At 37.8% G+C, this 16,143-nt stretch overlaps 1 protein-coding gene across 1 annotated transcript; it reads left to right on the top strand.

The window, feature by feature from the left end:
* Nucleotides 1–4,521: 4,521 nt before the first annotated feature.
* On the top strand, nucleotides 4,522–4,815 carry LOC119545214 (cysteine-rich PDZ-binding protein-like). Its single transcript, XM_037850764.1, has one exon. It carries the CDS (start codon nucleotides 4,522–4,524, stop codon nucleotides 4,813–4,815), a length of 294 nt encoding a protein of 97 aa, XP_037706692.1.
* The last annotated feature ends 11,328 nt before the right edge of the window (nucleotides 4,816–16,143 follow it).

The raw sequence follows: 16,143 nt of genomic DNA, 5'->3' as shown, positions 1-16,143 counted from the left end.
GTTTCCAAAAAATTTTTCCCATTGAGTTGGCTGCCTCTTTACCTTTTTGAGAAATTCCTTTGAGGTGCAGAAACTTCTAAGCTTGAGGAGTTCCCATGTATCTATTTTTTCTTTTGTTGCTTGTGCTTTGGGTGTAAAGTCTAGGAAGTGGCCACCTAATACAAGGTCTTGAAGATGTTTTCCTACATTATCTTTTAGGAGTTTTATGGTACTTTCTTTTATATTGAGATCTTTCGTCCATTTTGAGTTAATTTTTGTGTAGGGTGTGAGGTAGGGGTCCTCTTTCATTCTTTTGGATATGGATATCCAACTCTCCCAGCCCCATTTGTTGAAAAGACCATTATGACTCAGTTCAGTGACTTTGGGGGCCTTATCAAAGATCAGTCGGCCATAGATCTGAGGATCTATCCCTGAATTCTCAATTTGATTCCATTGATCTATATGTCTATCTTTGTGCCAGAACCATGCTGTTTTGGCAACTGTGGCTTTATAATAAACTTCAAAATCAGGGAGTGTAAGTCCTCCCACTTCGTTTTTCTTTTTTAGAGTGTCTTTAGCAATTCGAGGCATCTTCCCTTTCCAAATAAATTTGATAACTAGCTTTTCCAAGTCTGCAAAGTAGGTTGTTGGAATTTTGATTGGGATTGCATTGAATCTGTAGATGAGTTTGGGTAGAATTGACATCTTAATGACATTTAGCCTTCCTATCCATGAACATGGAATATTTTTCCATCTTTTAAGGTCCCCTTCTATTTCTTTTAGTAGAGTTATGTAGTTTTCTTTGTATAGGTCTTTTGCGTCTTTGGTTAAGTTCATTCCTAGGTACTTGATTTTTTTTAGTTGCTATTGAAAATGGTATCTTTTTCTTGGGTGTCTCTTCAGTTTGTCCATTTCTAGCATATAGAAACATTACTGACTTATGTGCATTAATCTTGTATCCCGCTACTTTGCTAAACTTGTTTATTAGCTCTAGTAGCTGTATCGTCGATTTCTCAGGGTTTTCTAGATATAACATCATATCATCTGCAAACAACGACAGTTTTACTTCTTTTCCAATTTGGATGCCTTTTATTTCTTTGTCTTGCCTGATTACCCTGGCTAGCACTTCCAGCACAATGTTGAATAACAGTGGTGACAGCGGGCATCCTTGTCTTGTTCCTGATCTTAGAGGGAAGGCTTTCAGTCTCTCACCATTGAGTACTATGCTGGCTGTGGGTTTTTCATATATGCTCTTTATCATATTGAGGAAGTTTCCTTCAATTCCTACCTTTTGAAGTGTTTTTATCAAAAACGGATGTTGGATTTTGTCAAATGCTTTTTCAGCATCTATTGAGATGATCATTTGATTTTTCCCTTTCGAATTTTTAATGTGTTCGAATACATTGATTGTTTTTCTGATGTTGAACCATCCTTGCATGCCTGGAATGAACCCCACTTGGTCATGGTGTATGATTTTTTTAATGTGTCTTTGGATTCGATTTGCAAGTATTTTGTTGAGGATTTTTGCATCTATATTCATTAGGGAGATTGGCCGGTAGTTTTCCTTTTTTGTAGCATCTTTGCCTGGTTTTGGTATTAGATTGATGTTAGCTTCATAAAATGAGTTAGGTAGTGTTCCATTTTCTTCAATGTTTTGAAAGAGTTTGAGTAAGATTGGTGTCAGTTCTTTCTGGAAAGTTTGGTAGAATTCCCCTGTGAAGCCATCTGGCCCTGGGCATTTATTTGTGGGAAGATTTTTGATGACCGATTGGATCTCTTTGCTTGTGATGGGTTGGTTGAGGTCTTCTATTTCTTCTCTGGTCAGTCTAGGTTGTTCATATGTTTCCAGGAAATTGTCCATTTCCTCTACATTATCCAGTTTGTTGCCATACAGTTGTTCATAGTATCCTCTTATAATTTTTTTAATTCCTTCAGGATCTGCAGTTATGTCACCTTTTTCATTCATTATTTTGTTTATATGGGTCTTCTCTCATTTTGATTTTGTCAGTCTAGCTAGGTGCTTGTCAATCTTGTTGATCTTCTCAACGAACCAACTTTTGGTGATATTTATCCTCTCTATTGTTTTTTTGTTCTCTATGTCATTTATTTCTTCTTTAATCCTTGTTATTTCTTTTCTTCTACTTGGTTTAGGATTGGTTTGCTGTTCATTTTCTAGCTTCTTCAGTTGATCCATTAGTTCTTTGATTTTGGCTCTTTCTTCCTTTTTAATATATGTGTTTAGTGCTATAAATTTCCCCCTTAGCACTGCTTTTGCTGCATCCCATAGGTTTTGGTATGTTGTGTTCTCATTTTCATTCGTCTCTATATATTTAGCAATTTCTCTTGCTATTTCTTCTTTAACCCACTGATTGTTTAGGAGTGCGTTGTTTAACCTCCAGGTATTTGTGAATTTTCTAAGTCTCTGATGGTTATTGACTTCTAATTGTATTCCATTGTGGTCAGAGAATGTGCTTTGAATAATTTCAATCTTTTTAAATTTATTGAGGCTTGTTTTATGTCCCAGCATATGATCTATTCTGGAGAAAGTTCCGTGAGCACTAGAAAAGTATGTGTATCCTGGTGATTTGGGATGTAATGTCCTGTATATGTCTGTTAAATCTAATTCATTTATCAGATTGTTTAGGTTTTCAATTTCCTTATTGGTCTTCTGTCTGGTTGATCTATCTATAGGAGAGAGTGATGTGTTGAAGTCTCCCACAATTATTGTGGAAACATCCATTGCTTCCTTTAGTTTTGCCAGTGTTTCTCTCATGTATTTTGTGGCACCTTTATTGGGTGCATAGACATTTATGATTGTTATTTCTTCTTGTTGAATTGCCCCTTTTATTAGTATGTAGTGGCCTTCTTTGTCTCTCAAAACATCCCTGCATTTAAAGTGTATTTTATCTGAGATTAATATTGCTACACCTGCTTTCTTTTGGCTGTAGCTTGCATGAAATTTTTTCCCATCCTTTCACTTTCAATTTCTTTGTGTCCCTGTGTCTAAGATGACTCTCTTGTATGCAACATATTGATGGTTCATTTTTTTTGATCCATTGTGCGAATCTATATCTTTTAATTGGGGAATTTAATCCATTTACATTCAACGTTGTAACCGTGAAGGCATTTCTTGAATCAGCCATCTTATTCTTTGGTTTATGTTTGTCATATTTTTCCCCTCTGTCTATTAATATCCTTTATTGTACCCATACCGTATAAATCTTCATATTTTTGCAACTTGGTTTTGGCTTGAGTTGTCATTTATGTTTTTGAGAGAGAGAGGTTTCAATTGCCAAACCCTTCACTTCAGCTAAGCTGGTTTACCCACACTTCCCCAAACACATTTTGGGTGTTGGTGTCTGCTCTGAGAAAACCCTTTTCTCTCCTCTCTGGACTCATCTATTCCTAAGCTCAGCTGGAGGCCCGTATCTTCCTCAGAAGACTTTCTTTAGCCTCCTATGCACATTGTAGCATCTCCCACTTCATCATACCTGTAGCACCCACTGTCTGCTTCTCTCATTAGGCTTATGTTACTAAATATGCATATATTTACTCACCCACTCAGGAAATATTTATTGAGTTGCTAGTATGTGCCTGGGCACTGTTCTAGGCGCTAGGATACTTCAGTGAACAAAGCAGACCAAGTCTTGCCCACATGGAAATTAATGGTAAGAGAAACAGATAGACAATAAACAAATCAATAATTAATATCAGGTGGTGATAAGTGCTATAGAGAAAATAAATCATTTCAGGGGATGGAGAGATGACAATTTTATATGAGGTGGTGATAGAAGGCTTTTCTGATAAGGTGACATTTGAGTAGAAGACTGAAGGAAATGAGAAACTGTCATGTGGGTATCTAAGAAAGAGTGTTCCAGTCAGAAGGAACAGCAGGTACAAAGGCCCTGAGGCAGGATCATGCTTGGCATGCTTGCAGAATGACAAGGAGGCCAGTATGGGCTTCAAATGGAGTGAATGAGGGGGAGAGGAATAGGAGTTGGGATCAAAGAGGTAATAGGGCCATATCACGTCTTAAAGACTTTGGATTTTACTATGACTTGACGCATCTTTGAAGGGTTTTGAGTAGAGGATTGATTACACTAATGCTGTGTTGAGAATAGACATTTGGTGGGCAGGAGGTTGGGAGAAGGGTGGTGTCTGTAAGACAGCGATTAAGAGGCTTTTGTAGAAAGCCAGGCAAGAGAAGGTGATGTTTCGGACCATGGTGGTATAGGAGGAAGTGAAGAGAAAGGTTTGGATTCTGGAAATATTTTGAAGATAAAGTCAACAGAATTTGTTAATAGTTAGAATGTGGGGTGTGAGAGAGACAGTTCAAGGATGACGCCAAGATTTTTGGCCCGTACTATTGGAAGAATGGAGTTACTGCTTACCAAAGCAGGATGTATGTATTTTATCTAGTGAACTCCTTACAGGCATGTTATATTTCTTTGCATCCTGTCAAGAATTCCTTCATTATTAATATCTCAATAAATATAATAATGGAAGTTGCTACTGCTACTTCTGAGAACTGTCGGCGAAAGGATGGTATGCAAGAAATGTGAAAAGAAACTTGGTGCTGTCATCACTCCAGATACTTGGAAAGATGGCGCAGAAAGTGGTGGAAGAAAGCTGAATGAAAACAAAGCTTTGACGTCAAAAAAAGCAAGATTTGATCCATATGGAAAGAATAAATTCTCCACTTGTAGAATTTGTAAAAGTTCTGTGCACCAACCAGGTTCTCATTACTGTCAGGGTTGTGCCTATAAAAAGGGCATCTGTGCAATGTGTGGAAAAAAGGTTTTGGATACAAAAACCTACAAGCAAACATCTTTCTAGTTGTAATGAAGTTTCTGACTTTCTATATGATTTTATTTTCTGTTTTGAATTTTCAAGGCATAACATAGATGTTTAAGTTTAAAATAGCATGTTTTAAGACAAGTAATTAAGTTTAAACCAGGAAAGTTGATCGGTATTCATTCTTTTGCTCTCAAGAAGTTCTGAACAGCAAAAATATAACTAGTCTTCTGTCTTAAGTTGTTATTTTCCTTACAAGCATTTTATCAAATTGGAATAAGTGACAAATTTGATGAAAAAAAACTTCCAGTTCTATAGGCACTTTTTATTTAATGTTATTCATATAATTCCTATTTTCCCTTCCCTCCACTTGATAGACATAGCAAAGGTGAGAAGATTATTGATATTTTGCTCTGAACTCGGCATCTAGGCTTATAAACCTTACCTCATTCCCTTATTGGTTGCATAGTTCTTAGAATCAGCAGTCCCTTAATTAATACCAATTTCACAGGGTATTTAAATATTTGAGATCATTATTGTTGAATGGTCCCTTAGTAATTAACCCATACTCAAATCAAAGACAAGTTGAATTTGTGATTTTTTAAATTTGTTCTTGAAGCCAGAGTACCAGTTCCTTTCATGTAAGAACAAGAACACAAATAACCCCTGTGTGCTCAGAGGCATGCACTGTATTTCAGAACAGCACATATACACACCTTACCTTGAATTTAGACTGTTGTGAAAGACAGAAGAACAGTGTTTGTCTGTGATGACATGTCATGAAAATGAATCACCACTCCTTGAGAAAGCTCTTTGAAGCAGAAACAAAACTTTTTGATACCCCCCCAAAAAAAGAAATAACAAACGTAAATAAATAAATAAATAAATATAATAGTGTTAATAGCTAATATAGTAGTTTTTATGTGCCAGGCAAAGTACAACTAATTTTTAAATAATCCTTTTATGTACATTTACATTTAATCATTTAATCCTTACACAAACCTAGGCAATAGGTCCTATTGTTATTTCCACTTATATATGGGGATTTTTAGCCCCAGAGAGGGTAAATAACTTATTCAAGGTGAAACAGCTAGTAAAGGGAAAGCTGTACCTTGCTTTTCCACTTGCTTAACTTTCCGCATAGTTATACCATAATTTATTTAAGTAGTCCATTATTGATAGACACTTAATATATCTCCATTCATTTGTTATTATAAACTGTGCTGCAATGAATTACCCTGTACATTTCATTTTGTGAATTATATCCCAGATCTGTATGACCCTAAAGCCACTTAACTTCCACAGCACACTGCCTCCCAATATGTTGACTGATCTGAGGGGATGATTCTTCTTAACTCTTCTTAATTGTATGAGGATACTTTATGCCTTAACCCCTGTGGCCCTCTGTTTCGAGCCCTAGGTATAGCTCCTCCTGATACCTCTTACGTTCCTGAGCAGTAGCCTCAGGGATCTTGTCTGGGAATAAAGTCCACACTAGAAAAGAGGAATAATAAACTCAGAGCACTTGAGAAAGATTTTCTTTGTTATTAGGTTTAAAGTTAACATACTTTCATAAATAACCTAGAGGATAATCTACCAGCGGCAAATGGAAAAGCTTTTCTAAAAGGATAAGATGGTCTGCGTTCTGCAAAGAATAATTGCACCAGTACCTTGAGCAATACATCACCCTATTTTGTGTGACACTTACATCATTTTCCCTTTGCACAACCTTTCATTGTGCCTGGGACTACCTTTGTTCCAGATTTGAGTCGTTTCCTGTTAAAATTTTACACTCATTTAAAGGTTTACACTGCTGAAAGTTTTACTGATCTTGTAAGACTGATGAATAACTTAGCAACTCCATCTAGCCCTGAACTTTGGTCCAATTTGTGTTGCAGTGACATATACTTCTCTGTGAACTTTCACCTAGATATCTGATTCCCTGAAATGATTAACGGTACTGCAGGCAGGCCTAATGATCTTTTTTTTCCCCCTGAAGACAAATTTATTTTCTAAATGTAATTGAAGTCTGGCACAAAGATGCATGGGTTCGTTCAGGTTCCTTTTTCTTCACATGGCCTCAATCCTGTTTACATTGTGAGCTAGACAAAGCTACTCAGACATGTGTCCTGAAGAATATTTTTATGAAATCTGCTGGAATTCTGATTTCCTTCCAATATCTACTTGACCACTCACTATAAATAACTGTTTCTGTGTCCCCCTCTGCCTATTAGACCATATACTCTTTGAAAGCAAGAACTTGTTCATCTTAGTATCCATGATATTTAGCATGCTGTCTAACACTAAGAATATATAAAAACAGTATTTAAAGAAAAAATGGTAAGGATTAAGGGAGATGCTTTAGACCATAGCCTTTAGTCTATGTTTTACCTATAGTCTATGGTCAGGTCAACTGTGTCCAGTCACCTGGGATTATGTAAAAGTGATTGGCACCGTGGGGACCTTGTGGGCAAATCCTATGGCTCCCAGAGAAGCCCTATTGTAGCCACCAAGTGAGTATGTATGTATGTCACGAGGAGGTGGGTGGGTGTGAGGAGTGAGCTTCCCATCAGTACCATAAAGTGGCCAGAGAATGCTGAACCTCCAAGTGTTGTTATTCAACTGATAGATTTTTGTGCCATGGCTAGAACCAACCAGAAGACCGTGATGATCCTTGAGTTTGAGTACTTGGAATAAGGTTAAGGCTATTTCAGGACAGGTCTTCTCCACCAGTCTCCCATTGGAGACAGCTAAGGATCTGACACACCAGTTTCTAAGGGGCTTAGCTATTTGTACCAATTGCATCATCCACCAAGATTGAAAGCAAGATACACATGGAAGATAAGTGGTGGGACTATGGCCTGGCCAATGGTTGGCATTCTGATACAAGGTCCTTAAAACTTTCCTGCAATCTCTGGACACAGCACCTATACAAAGGGTGTGATGGCTGTATCTTCTCAGAGATATTCCATGATGAAGTCTCCCATCTATGCAAGTTTTTTAGGCGAAATCTTTGACTTAACGGTGCTCCATCATTAGTATGATTTCTCTTGAATGGTCTTTGCTTTCAGGTGCCTTTTCTCCTACAGGTGGTGGTGCCTGAGGTAGAGAAGTTTGAAGCCCAACTACTGTCAATGCTGCCTTTTACTTAACACAGGAGGATCTCAGTCTTTAGAGTCTTATAGCACTCTCTACCGGTTTGTACATATTATGTCACCCAGAAAAAGCCATGTTTTTTGATGCAATCTTGTGGGGGCAGACATTAGTGGGGTTTAAGTTGGAATGTTTGGATTAGGTTGTTTCCATGGAAATGCACCCCACCCAACTGCGGGTGTTAACTCTGATTGGATAATTTCCATGGAGGTGTGGCCTCGCCCATTCAGCATGGGCCTTGATTAGTTTACTGGAACACGATATAAGTTCAGACAGAAGGAGTGAGCTTTGCCACAGCCAAGAGGGACACTTTGAAGAAGGCACAAAAGCTGAGAAAGTAGCTGCAGATGAGAGACAGTTGAAGATGGCCATTGAAAGCAGACTCTTGCTCCAGAGACGCTAAGAGAGGACAAACACCCCAAGAGCAACTAAGAGTGACATTTTTGAAGAACTGAAACCTAGAGAGGAACATCCTGGGAGAAAGCCATTTTGAAACCAGAACTTGGGAGCAGACGCCAGCCATGTGCCTTCCTAGCTAACAGAGGTTTTCCAGACACCATCAGCCATCCTCCAGTGAAGGTACCCAATTGTTGATGACTTACCTTGGACACTTTATGGCCTTAAGACTGTAACTGTGTAACCAAATAACCCCCCTTTTATAAAAGCCAATCCATTTCTGGTGTTTTGCGTCCCGGCGGCATTAGCAAACCAGAACACACTCCAACTTAGAGAAAGGAAAAGAAATGCTGGGGTTGGATGGAGAGGTGTCTGGGAACTAAGAAAAGGAAGAAGAGATGTCTTTTTTTTTTTAAAGAAAAAAATCCAAAGTCTATTAAACATTAAAAATAATAGACAAATAAAAGTTTGGACTTAGTATAATTACTACCAGTATCATGGTGTACAATTAAACTGACCTCATGTTAACTTGTACCTGTTTATTGGATGCAATCTTTGTGGTGTCATCTAAAGGATAATGGTGGATTGTTGTTATGTTTGGTAAGGTGTTCCAAAATTAAAGATTTTATGTCTTGACTTAAATATTCACACACATTTTCCTACACACACTTCACCCCCTGCAAAACGTACTGACTTTAGTAGCCTAATCCAGTCCATCAAGATTTAGGATAAGGTTTTGCTCATTTTTTAAAAAATGAAATTACTACTTATAAAGAAAACCTGGAGGAGACCTTGGCCTAGGAGCCAATAGGAATGTGACAAACTTGAAAGCAGAAAGTGTTTGCCAAGCCCGCCTGCCTTGGGAGTCCTCTAATTAATTCTCACAAAGTTTGTGTTTTCCTAAAAAGAACATTAGGGGAAAACTAAATGAACTATGGAAAAAAACAAGGTTAACTTTGCATTTTACAAAATGTCTATTGTTTTACCCTGAGGGTTTTCTTAACTATTTGAAAACAAACTCCCAACCTTTTAAACTAATGATCCTTTTTAGTCTATTGGCATATGAGATGTCTAAATACTTCATAAACATTATTAGCAAATTGAAAGTTAAACCACTGTTTTTCATGTCAGCCATAGAAAACAGCGTTTATTTATATTTTTCATCCTGTGGTAATGGTAATAATTAACCCTTATTGAGTCCTTACTATGTGCTAAGTGTTTTTCTAAGTCCTTTAGGTAATACTCACAACACAAAAGGTGGGTTCTAGTATTATCATCCCCGTTTTATAAATAAGGAAACTGAAGTTCAGACAGGTTAAATAACTTGCTTAAGGTAATACTTCTATGTAGGGAAACTGGGATTTGCATTCCTCACAGTCTGGCTCTGGAGCCTATGTTTTTTAATTATTATTATTATTGTATGATTCCATTTAAATGAATGCCCAGAATACACAAATCTATAGACATAGAAAGGAGATGAATGGTTGCCAGGGGTTGGGGGGAGGGGGAGAGAGGATTGGGGAGTGACTGCTAATGGGTGTGGGGTTTCTTTTGGGAATGACATGACAAAAATATTCTCAAATTAGATGATTGTGATGGTTACACACTTTCAAATAAACTAAAATCCATTACTTTAAAAGGGTGAACTGTCTTTGACTAAAGCTATTAAAAATAATAATAAGGATAATGATCCAGTAAGGTGGGGGACCATTGCAGGATCAAATTCCTTGGAGCAGAACAGGGACCCCCAGTTTTAACAGTCATCCAAGGCCCATTTGTGGACAAGGAAACCCAGGCCACCAAGAATCTCTTGGTGGGTTAGCCGAGCAGTTGGGAATGAGCCCTAAGGGGCTCTTGCCTCCATTAGTGGGTGGGGGGCCATGGAGCCTATGCTTTTAATCACTACACTATGAACTTTCTAGGATACAAAACCTCCATCTATCTTACTACTACTGTCATTTCCCATCTGTTCTAAACAGATTAATTTTTTTTAATTTTTAAAATTTTATTTATGTATTTATTTTTATTTATTTGGTCTTTCTGTCTACCTATCTCCACCTCAACCCTCTACCTTCTTGGCTCCAAACTGGCAAAGCTGAGTTGGGAAACCAGCTGTCAGAATACAGTAACCCAATTTCATGATGCATCAGAAGGTCATAATTCCCTGACTGGGAAATGGTGATACTGACAATGGCTCTCTAACAGTTGAAAACACTTCAGTGAGTGTGATAGTCCTTGTACAGAAGCCAAAATGCTGGTCAGGGAAGGAGGCCATGTCCTGGAATAGGCTTGTGTTCTAGGGTGGGTTTAGGAATCACCCATGGCCTCAATGTGAATTAAGTTTAGACCACCTTTAGAATGAAGAATATTTGTATCCCCTAGATTCCAACAGATTTCAAACTTCTTCAGGGCTTCCATGGGAGCCAGGCAAAACTAGCACGTTCTTTTCAAAACAGCTCCCCTTCCTGAATATTTCTTGAATCCTGCCCAGGGATTCCCTCTAATCCATCCTCCACGTGGTGCCAGAAACCACATAATCCTAGCTTAAACTCCTACAAAGCATCCCCAACATCACTACATCACTTTCAGAATAAAGTTTAAACTCCTTAGCTCATCACATCAAGGGCTTTACGATCTGGTCTCTGCCTCTTTGTTGGCCACTCCCTCACATAACTCTTCATTTCACTCCCCTTCCCTTGTTCTGGCCTCTTAGCATGCTTTTCAATTCCTCCTAGATCTACATTTCTAGCCTCATCTCCTACCATTTGCCAACATATATCTTCTGTCCCAACCTCATTATTTTACTATTCCATTTCCTCAAGTATACCACGCACTTTGCTCATGTGAGCAAGAATAGTTTCTTAACATTGAGTTTATTTTAACTCCTTCCCTATTCCCCACTTATTCCTAAAGACCAACTCCAAAGCCACCTCCTTTGTGAAGCCTTTGTTGCTTTTTACTGCATCTGGATGAGCTGCTCCTTCAACTATGCCCTCAAAGCTTGATATATCTGATTCTTTGTTTAGATCACATTGCGTTCTTAAATGTAATACATTTATAGTTTACAATCCTTTCTCCTCCAATAGATTATGAGTTCTTGATACTCATACTGTATAGCTACTCATATTGTGTATCTATTTCACTTCTTTATCCCTCTGCAGGTTCTACTAATTGGGATGATCATGTGTTTTTTTTCCCCCTTCGTTTTGCTAATGTGGGGTATTACATTAATAGATTTTCATATGTTGCACCACCCTTGCATACCTGGGATAAAACCCAGTTGATCATGGTGTATAATTCTTTTAATGTGGTGTTGAATTCGATTTGCTAGTATTTTGTAGAGGATTTCTGCGTCTATATTCATTAGAGAAATTGGTCTGTAATTTTCTTTTCTTGTAATATGTTTATCTGGCTTTGGTATTAGGGTAATATTAGGGTAATGTTGGCCTCATAGAATGAGTCAGGTAGTGTTACCAAGAATAGTTTCTTAACATTGAGTTTATTTTAACTCCATCAATCTGCATCAGTGATCATCCCAATTGATGTAGAAAAGGCATTTGACAAAATCCAGCATCCCTTCTTGATAAAAATACTCCAAAAGATAGGAATAGAAGGAAACTTCCTCAACATGACAAAGGGCATATATAAAAAACCCACAGCTAACATCATACTCAATGGTGGAAGACTGAAAGCTTTCCCTTTAAGATCTGGGACAAGACAAGGATGCCCACTGTCACCACTGTTATTCAACATTGTGCTAGAAGTTCTAGCTAGAGCAGTTTAGGCAAGGAAAAGAAATAAAAGCCCTCCGAATTGGAAAGGAAGAAATGAAAATTTCACTATTTTCAGATGACATGATCCTGTATCTATAAAGTACTGAAAAATACTATAGCTAATAAATGAGCTCAGCAAAGTGGCAGGATATAAGACCAACAAGAAAAAAATCAGTAGTGTTTCTATATACTAGTAATGAGCAATCTGAACAGGAAATCAAGAAAAAAAATTCCATTTACAATAGCAACTAAATGCATCAAATATCTAGGAATAAATTTAACCAACGATGTAAAGGACTTGTATTCAGAAAACTACAAAACATTGCTAAAACAAATCAAATAAGAGCTAAACAAATGGAAAGACATTCCATGTTCATGGACTGGAACACTAAGTATCATTAAGATGTCAATTCTACCCAAGTTGATTTATAGAATCAATGCAATCCCAATCAAAATTCCCACAGCTTACTTTGCAGAAATGGAAAAGCTAATTATCAAATTTATTTGGAAGGGTAAGAGACTCAAATAGCCAAAACCATCTTGAAAAAGAAAAATGGAGTTGGTGCCTCCAGGGAGAGGGAATTTTGTGGCTAGAGAACAGGAATGGATGAGAGACTTTTCCCCTGAATTCCCTTCTATAACTTCTGAATATGAGATTTCATGTGTGTTTCTTATGCAAAGAAACTTATGTAGTGAATGAACCTTGAGGACATTATTGTTGAGTGAAATAAGCCAGAAACAAAAGGACAAATAGTGTATGGTCTCACTGATATAAACTAATTATAATGAGCAAACTCTGAGAATTGAATTAGAGAGCATAGGTTATCAGGGGATAGAAAGTGGGCAGAGATTGGGCAATCAATGGTTAAGGAGTACAGGATGTTCAATAAGGCTTATTGTAAAGGTTCCTAGATTGTAAGCTCTTACAGCAGTCACATCTATTTCTGAGTTTTAACTGTTATTTCTAAATTCTGAGATGCTGTGTTCTTTATGTATAATGTGGTAGTTCCCGGGAACTTTGGTTATTTGTGTGACACCTGAGACTCAGAGTTAGAGTTTTGCAGCTCTGAAAGTCAGCCTTACTCCATACAGCAACAGTTAAAGAAGCTGAAAGAGATATGAATGTAATAGACCTGATTAGGACTAAGGTAAATCAGAATACAGTGTAAAGGATGATATTGTCTGAATTTTAAAAGTTCAACTTCTGTGTGAGACCAAAGGAAGAGATGTTTATTTGGTCCAAAATTTAAATTTTCTGTAGCATGCTATCTAACTTAACCTGTCTGGTCAGTTTATTTAAACAACCTAATTGCATGGAACCTAGAGTAGGGAATGAGATCTTGTTATTCTGCACAAGTTAAATTAGTACCTTAAAAAATTCCAGAGTATTTTGGGCCAAAAATAAAATAGTATTTGCAGAGTCCCTTGAGGGACTGGGGGAAAATGTGGAACTATTAAACTTCCCCATCTAAGGAATTCTTAATATTCTCTCAAGCATTAGGGACTCCCAATTTAATAAGCCAAGCCCTCACACTTGAGGTTTGCTCTTACAAAACTTATCTCTGCAATGGCAAAGCTAAGCCTACTTATAGCTACACCTAAGGGTCACCCCCAGAGAACCTCTTGTTTTGCTCAGATGTGGCCTGTCTCTCTAAGCCAACTCTCCAAACTCACTACCCTCCCCCCTACCTAGGACATGCCTCCCAGGGGTATAAGTCTCCCTGGCAACGTGGGACATGACTCCCAGGGATGAGCCTGGTCCTTGCATCATGGGATTGAGAATGTCTTCTTGACCAAAAGGGGGAAAAGAAATGGAACAAAATAGTTTCAGTGGCTAAGAGATTTCAAATAGAGTCAAGAGGCCATTCTATAGGTTATTCTTATGTAAGCTTTAGTCAGATTTTGCAAATTGCCACAGTATGTCAAGCCCCAACCAACAGTATTCCTGAAAACCCTAAAGAATATCCTGGGCTGTATCTAAGACTCTATAAATGTTTTACCTAGTAAGTTTATTTTTTCGGAAACTTAAGGTCTCCAGATTGTTCCTATGCCAGATAAGCCCTGAATCTCAGAGGTACCAGTCTCTCCAAGAATATCAACTAGTTTCATTCCTCTACCCCATAAGGTCAGCACCCCTTTCCAGCATGAAGTTAAAATGGTCATTGCCCAGATATCCTTGAAGATTGAGAGAATGAATAAATGGAGGGAGGACGTGTAATGGAGAAATTAGGATTTAACAAATGATTATGACTACTGACTTATTATATAGATATTTCTTTTTAGTTTCTAGTATATTAGAACAGCTAGAAGGAAATACCAGAAGTTATTGAGCTGTAATCCAGTAGCCCTGATCTTTGATAATGATAGTATAGCTATATAGAAAAAAAAAAGAAAAGAAAAGAAAAGAAAAAAGTTGCCCGTGTTTGTATGGCTCTACTTCTGGAAGTTTTCCACTTCTCTATAGATCTAGCTATGACAATACTACACTGTCTTAGTTAATCTACCTTTATTGTAAGTCTTAAAATTGGGTGGAGTACAATACTAGGGGTCAGTAAGGGTGGGTGGGAATAAGGGGTATAGGATGTTTAGAGTTTTCTTTTTTCTTTTTATTTCTTTTTCTGGAGTAATGCAACTATTCTAAAATTGATCATGGTGATGAATGCACAACTGTGATTCTGTGTAACACTGATTGTATACTTTGGATGGATTGTATAGTGTGTGACTATATCTCAATAAAATTACTTTAAAAAATCAAATGGAAAAGTCATGCAGGGACTCCAAATTTCCAAATTCTTCACCATATCATAAATTTCATATAAAAGGCAACTTGGCAATTCTGACTTAGGTCCAGTAACCAAAGGCAATACTCTTAATGTCATGAGTTATTGCATTTAGCAAACTCAACACACTTTCAACAACTTTAAAATTCTGGAAATTGTTTTCTCATTTTAATAAGAAGAGATTTTAGAATTTTTTTAAAAGTTTAAAAAAACAAAAAAACGGCTCCTCCAAGTAGTATCATATTGTTAAGTTGCAGAACTTTGCTGTGCATGGCCTTTAGTCACCAAAGAAGTCACTGTCTAGCTTCATAAGGCTAGACTGACTCATCACCATCCAACTGGCTCCATCTGTTTGAGGACTTTTTAGCTGTGGCCAAAGCACTGCATTTTCCATTCTTGCTTTCCAGGTGGGGCTGGTCTCAGGAAGTAACTAGGTTGAGTAGCTCAGAGAAAAGAGGGGTTCACAGGCAGATTGGAGGTCTGATGGGTTCCACTGCTGCAGGTTTGCATGAAAGGAGGTAGAGGCAGAGATAGGGCATAAAGAGTTACAGGGGCACAGTCCTATGTAAATAATAGCTTACATGTTCCATACTCTACAGTTTACAGAGTGTTCATAAACATTGCTTCCTCTGAACTACTCAGATGCCCTGAGAAGTAAATGAGGCAAGGATTTTGTTTTGTTTTAGTGAAGAGGAAACTAAGTGTTGTAGACGTAAGGATATGCTTCTGATATCCATCCAATTGACTGAGCAGGGAGTAATTGACTGAGGGCCCCTGCTGTGTACTAAAATCCATCACTGCATTTGAGCTGAGGCATGCTACCAATGGGCTATTCCTAGCCAATGACTGAGCACGGCAGGGACATCAGAACAGGCTCATTTGTGGCTCCTCTAATGGCTTGAGTGCTTCCTGATGGCCTTGATTAACTTTCCTTAGAAGTACTCCCCAACCTAAGACACTACTACATACTTGCCTTCCTTCTCTCCCTCCTTCACTAAGGGTCAGGCCTGCATCTTAGTCTGACGGGCTTCCAGCCTCTTCCAGTGACATCCCGTTTTCTCTTACAGGCATTTCCCCCAATAATGACCTGCAAGTTTAATCCCACCTTGGCATTATACATGGATCTGGGTGATGCCAGGTTGTGCTTTTAATTAATGCACTATATAATTTCTTTTTTTCATGAAATTAATTTCAACTTGAATCAGTATATGGGAACATCCTTTTTTCTATCAGCTTGCTATCATTTTAAATACTTTTTTTACTAAAAA

This window comes from Choloepus didactylus, chromosome 10, assembly GCF_015220235.1.
Source record: "Choloepus didactylus isolate mChoDid1 chromosome 10, mChoDid1.pri, whole genome shotgun sequence".
Taxonomy (NCBI): Eukaryota; Metazoa; Chordata; class Mammalia; order Pilosa; family Megalonychidae; genus Choloepus; species Choloepus didactylus.
Note: the sequence above shows the minus strand (reverse complement) of the source record. Positions and strands in the feature narration are given on the sequence as shown.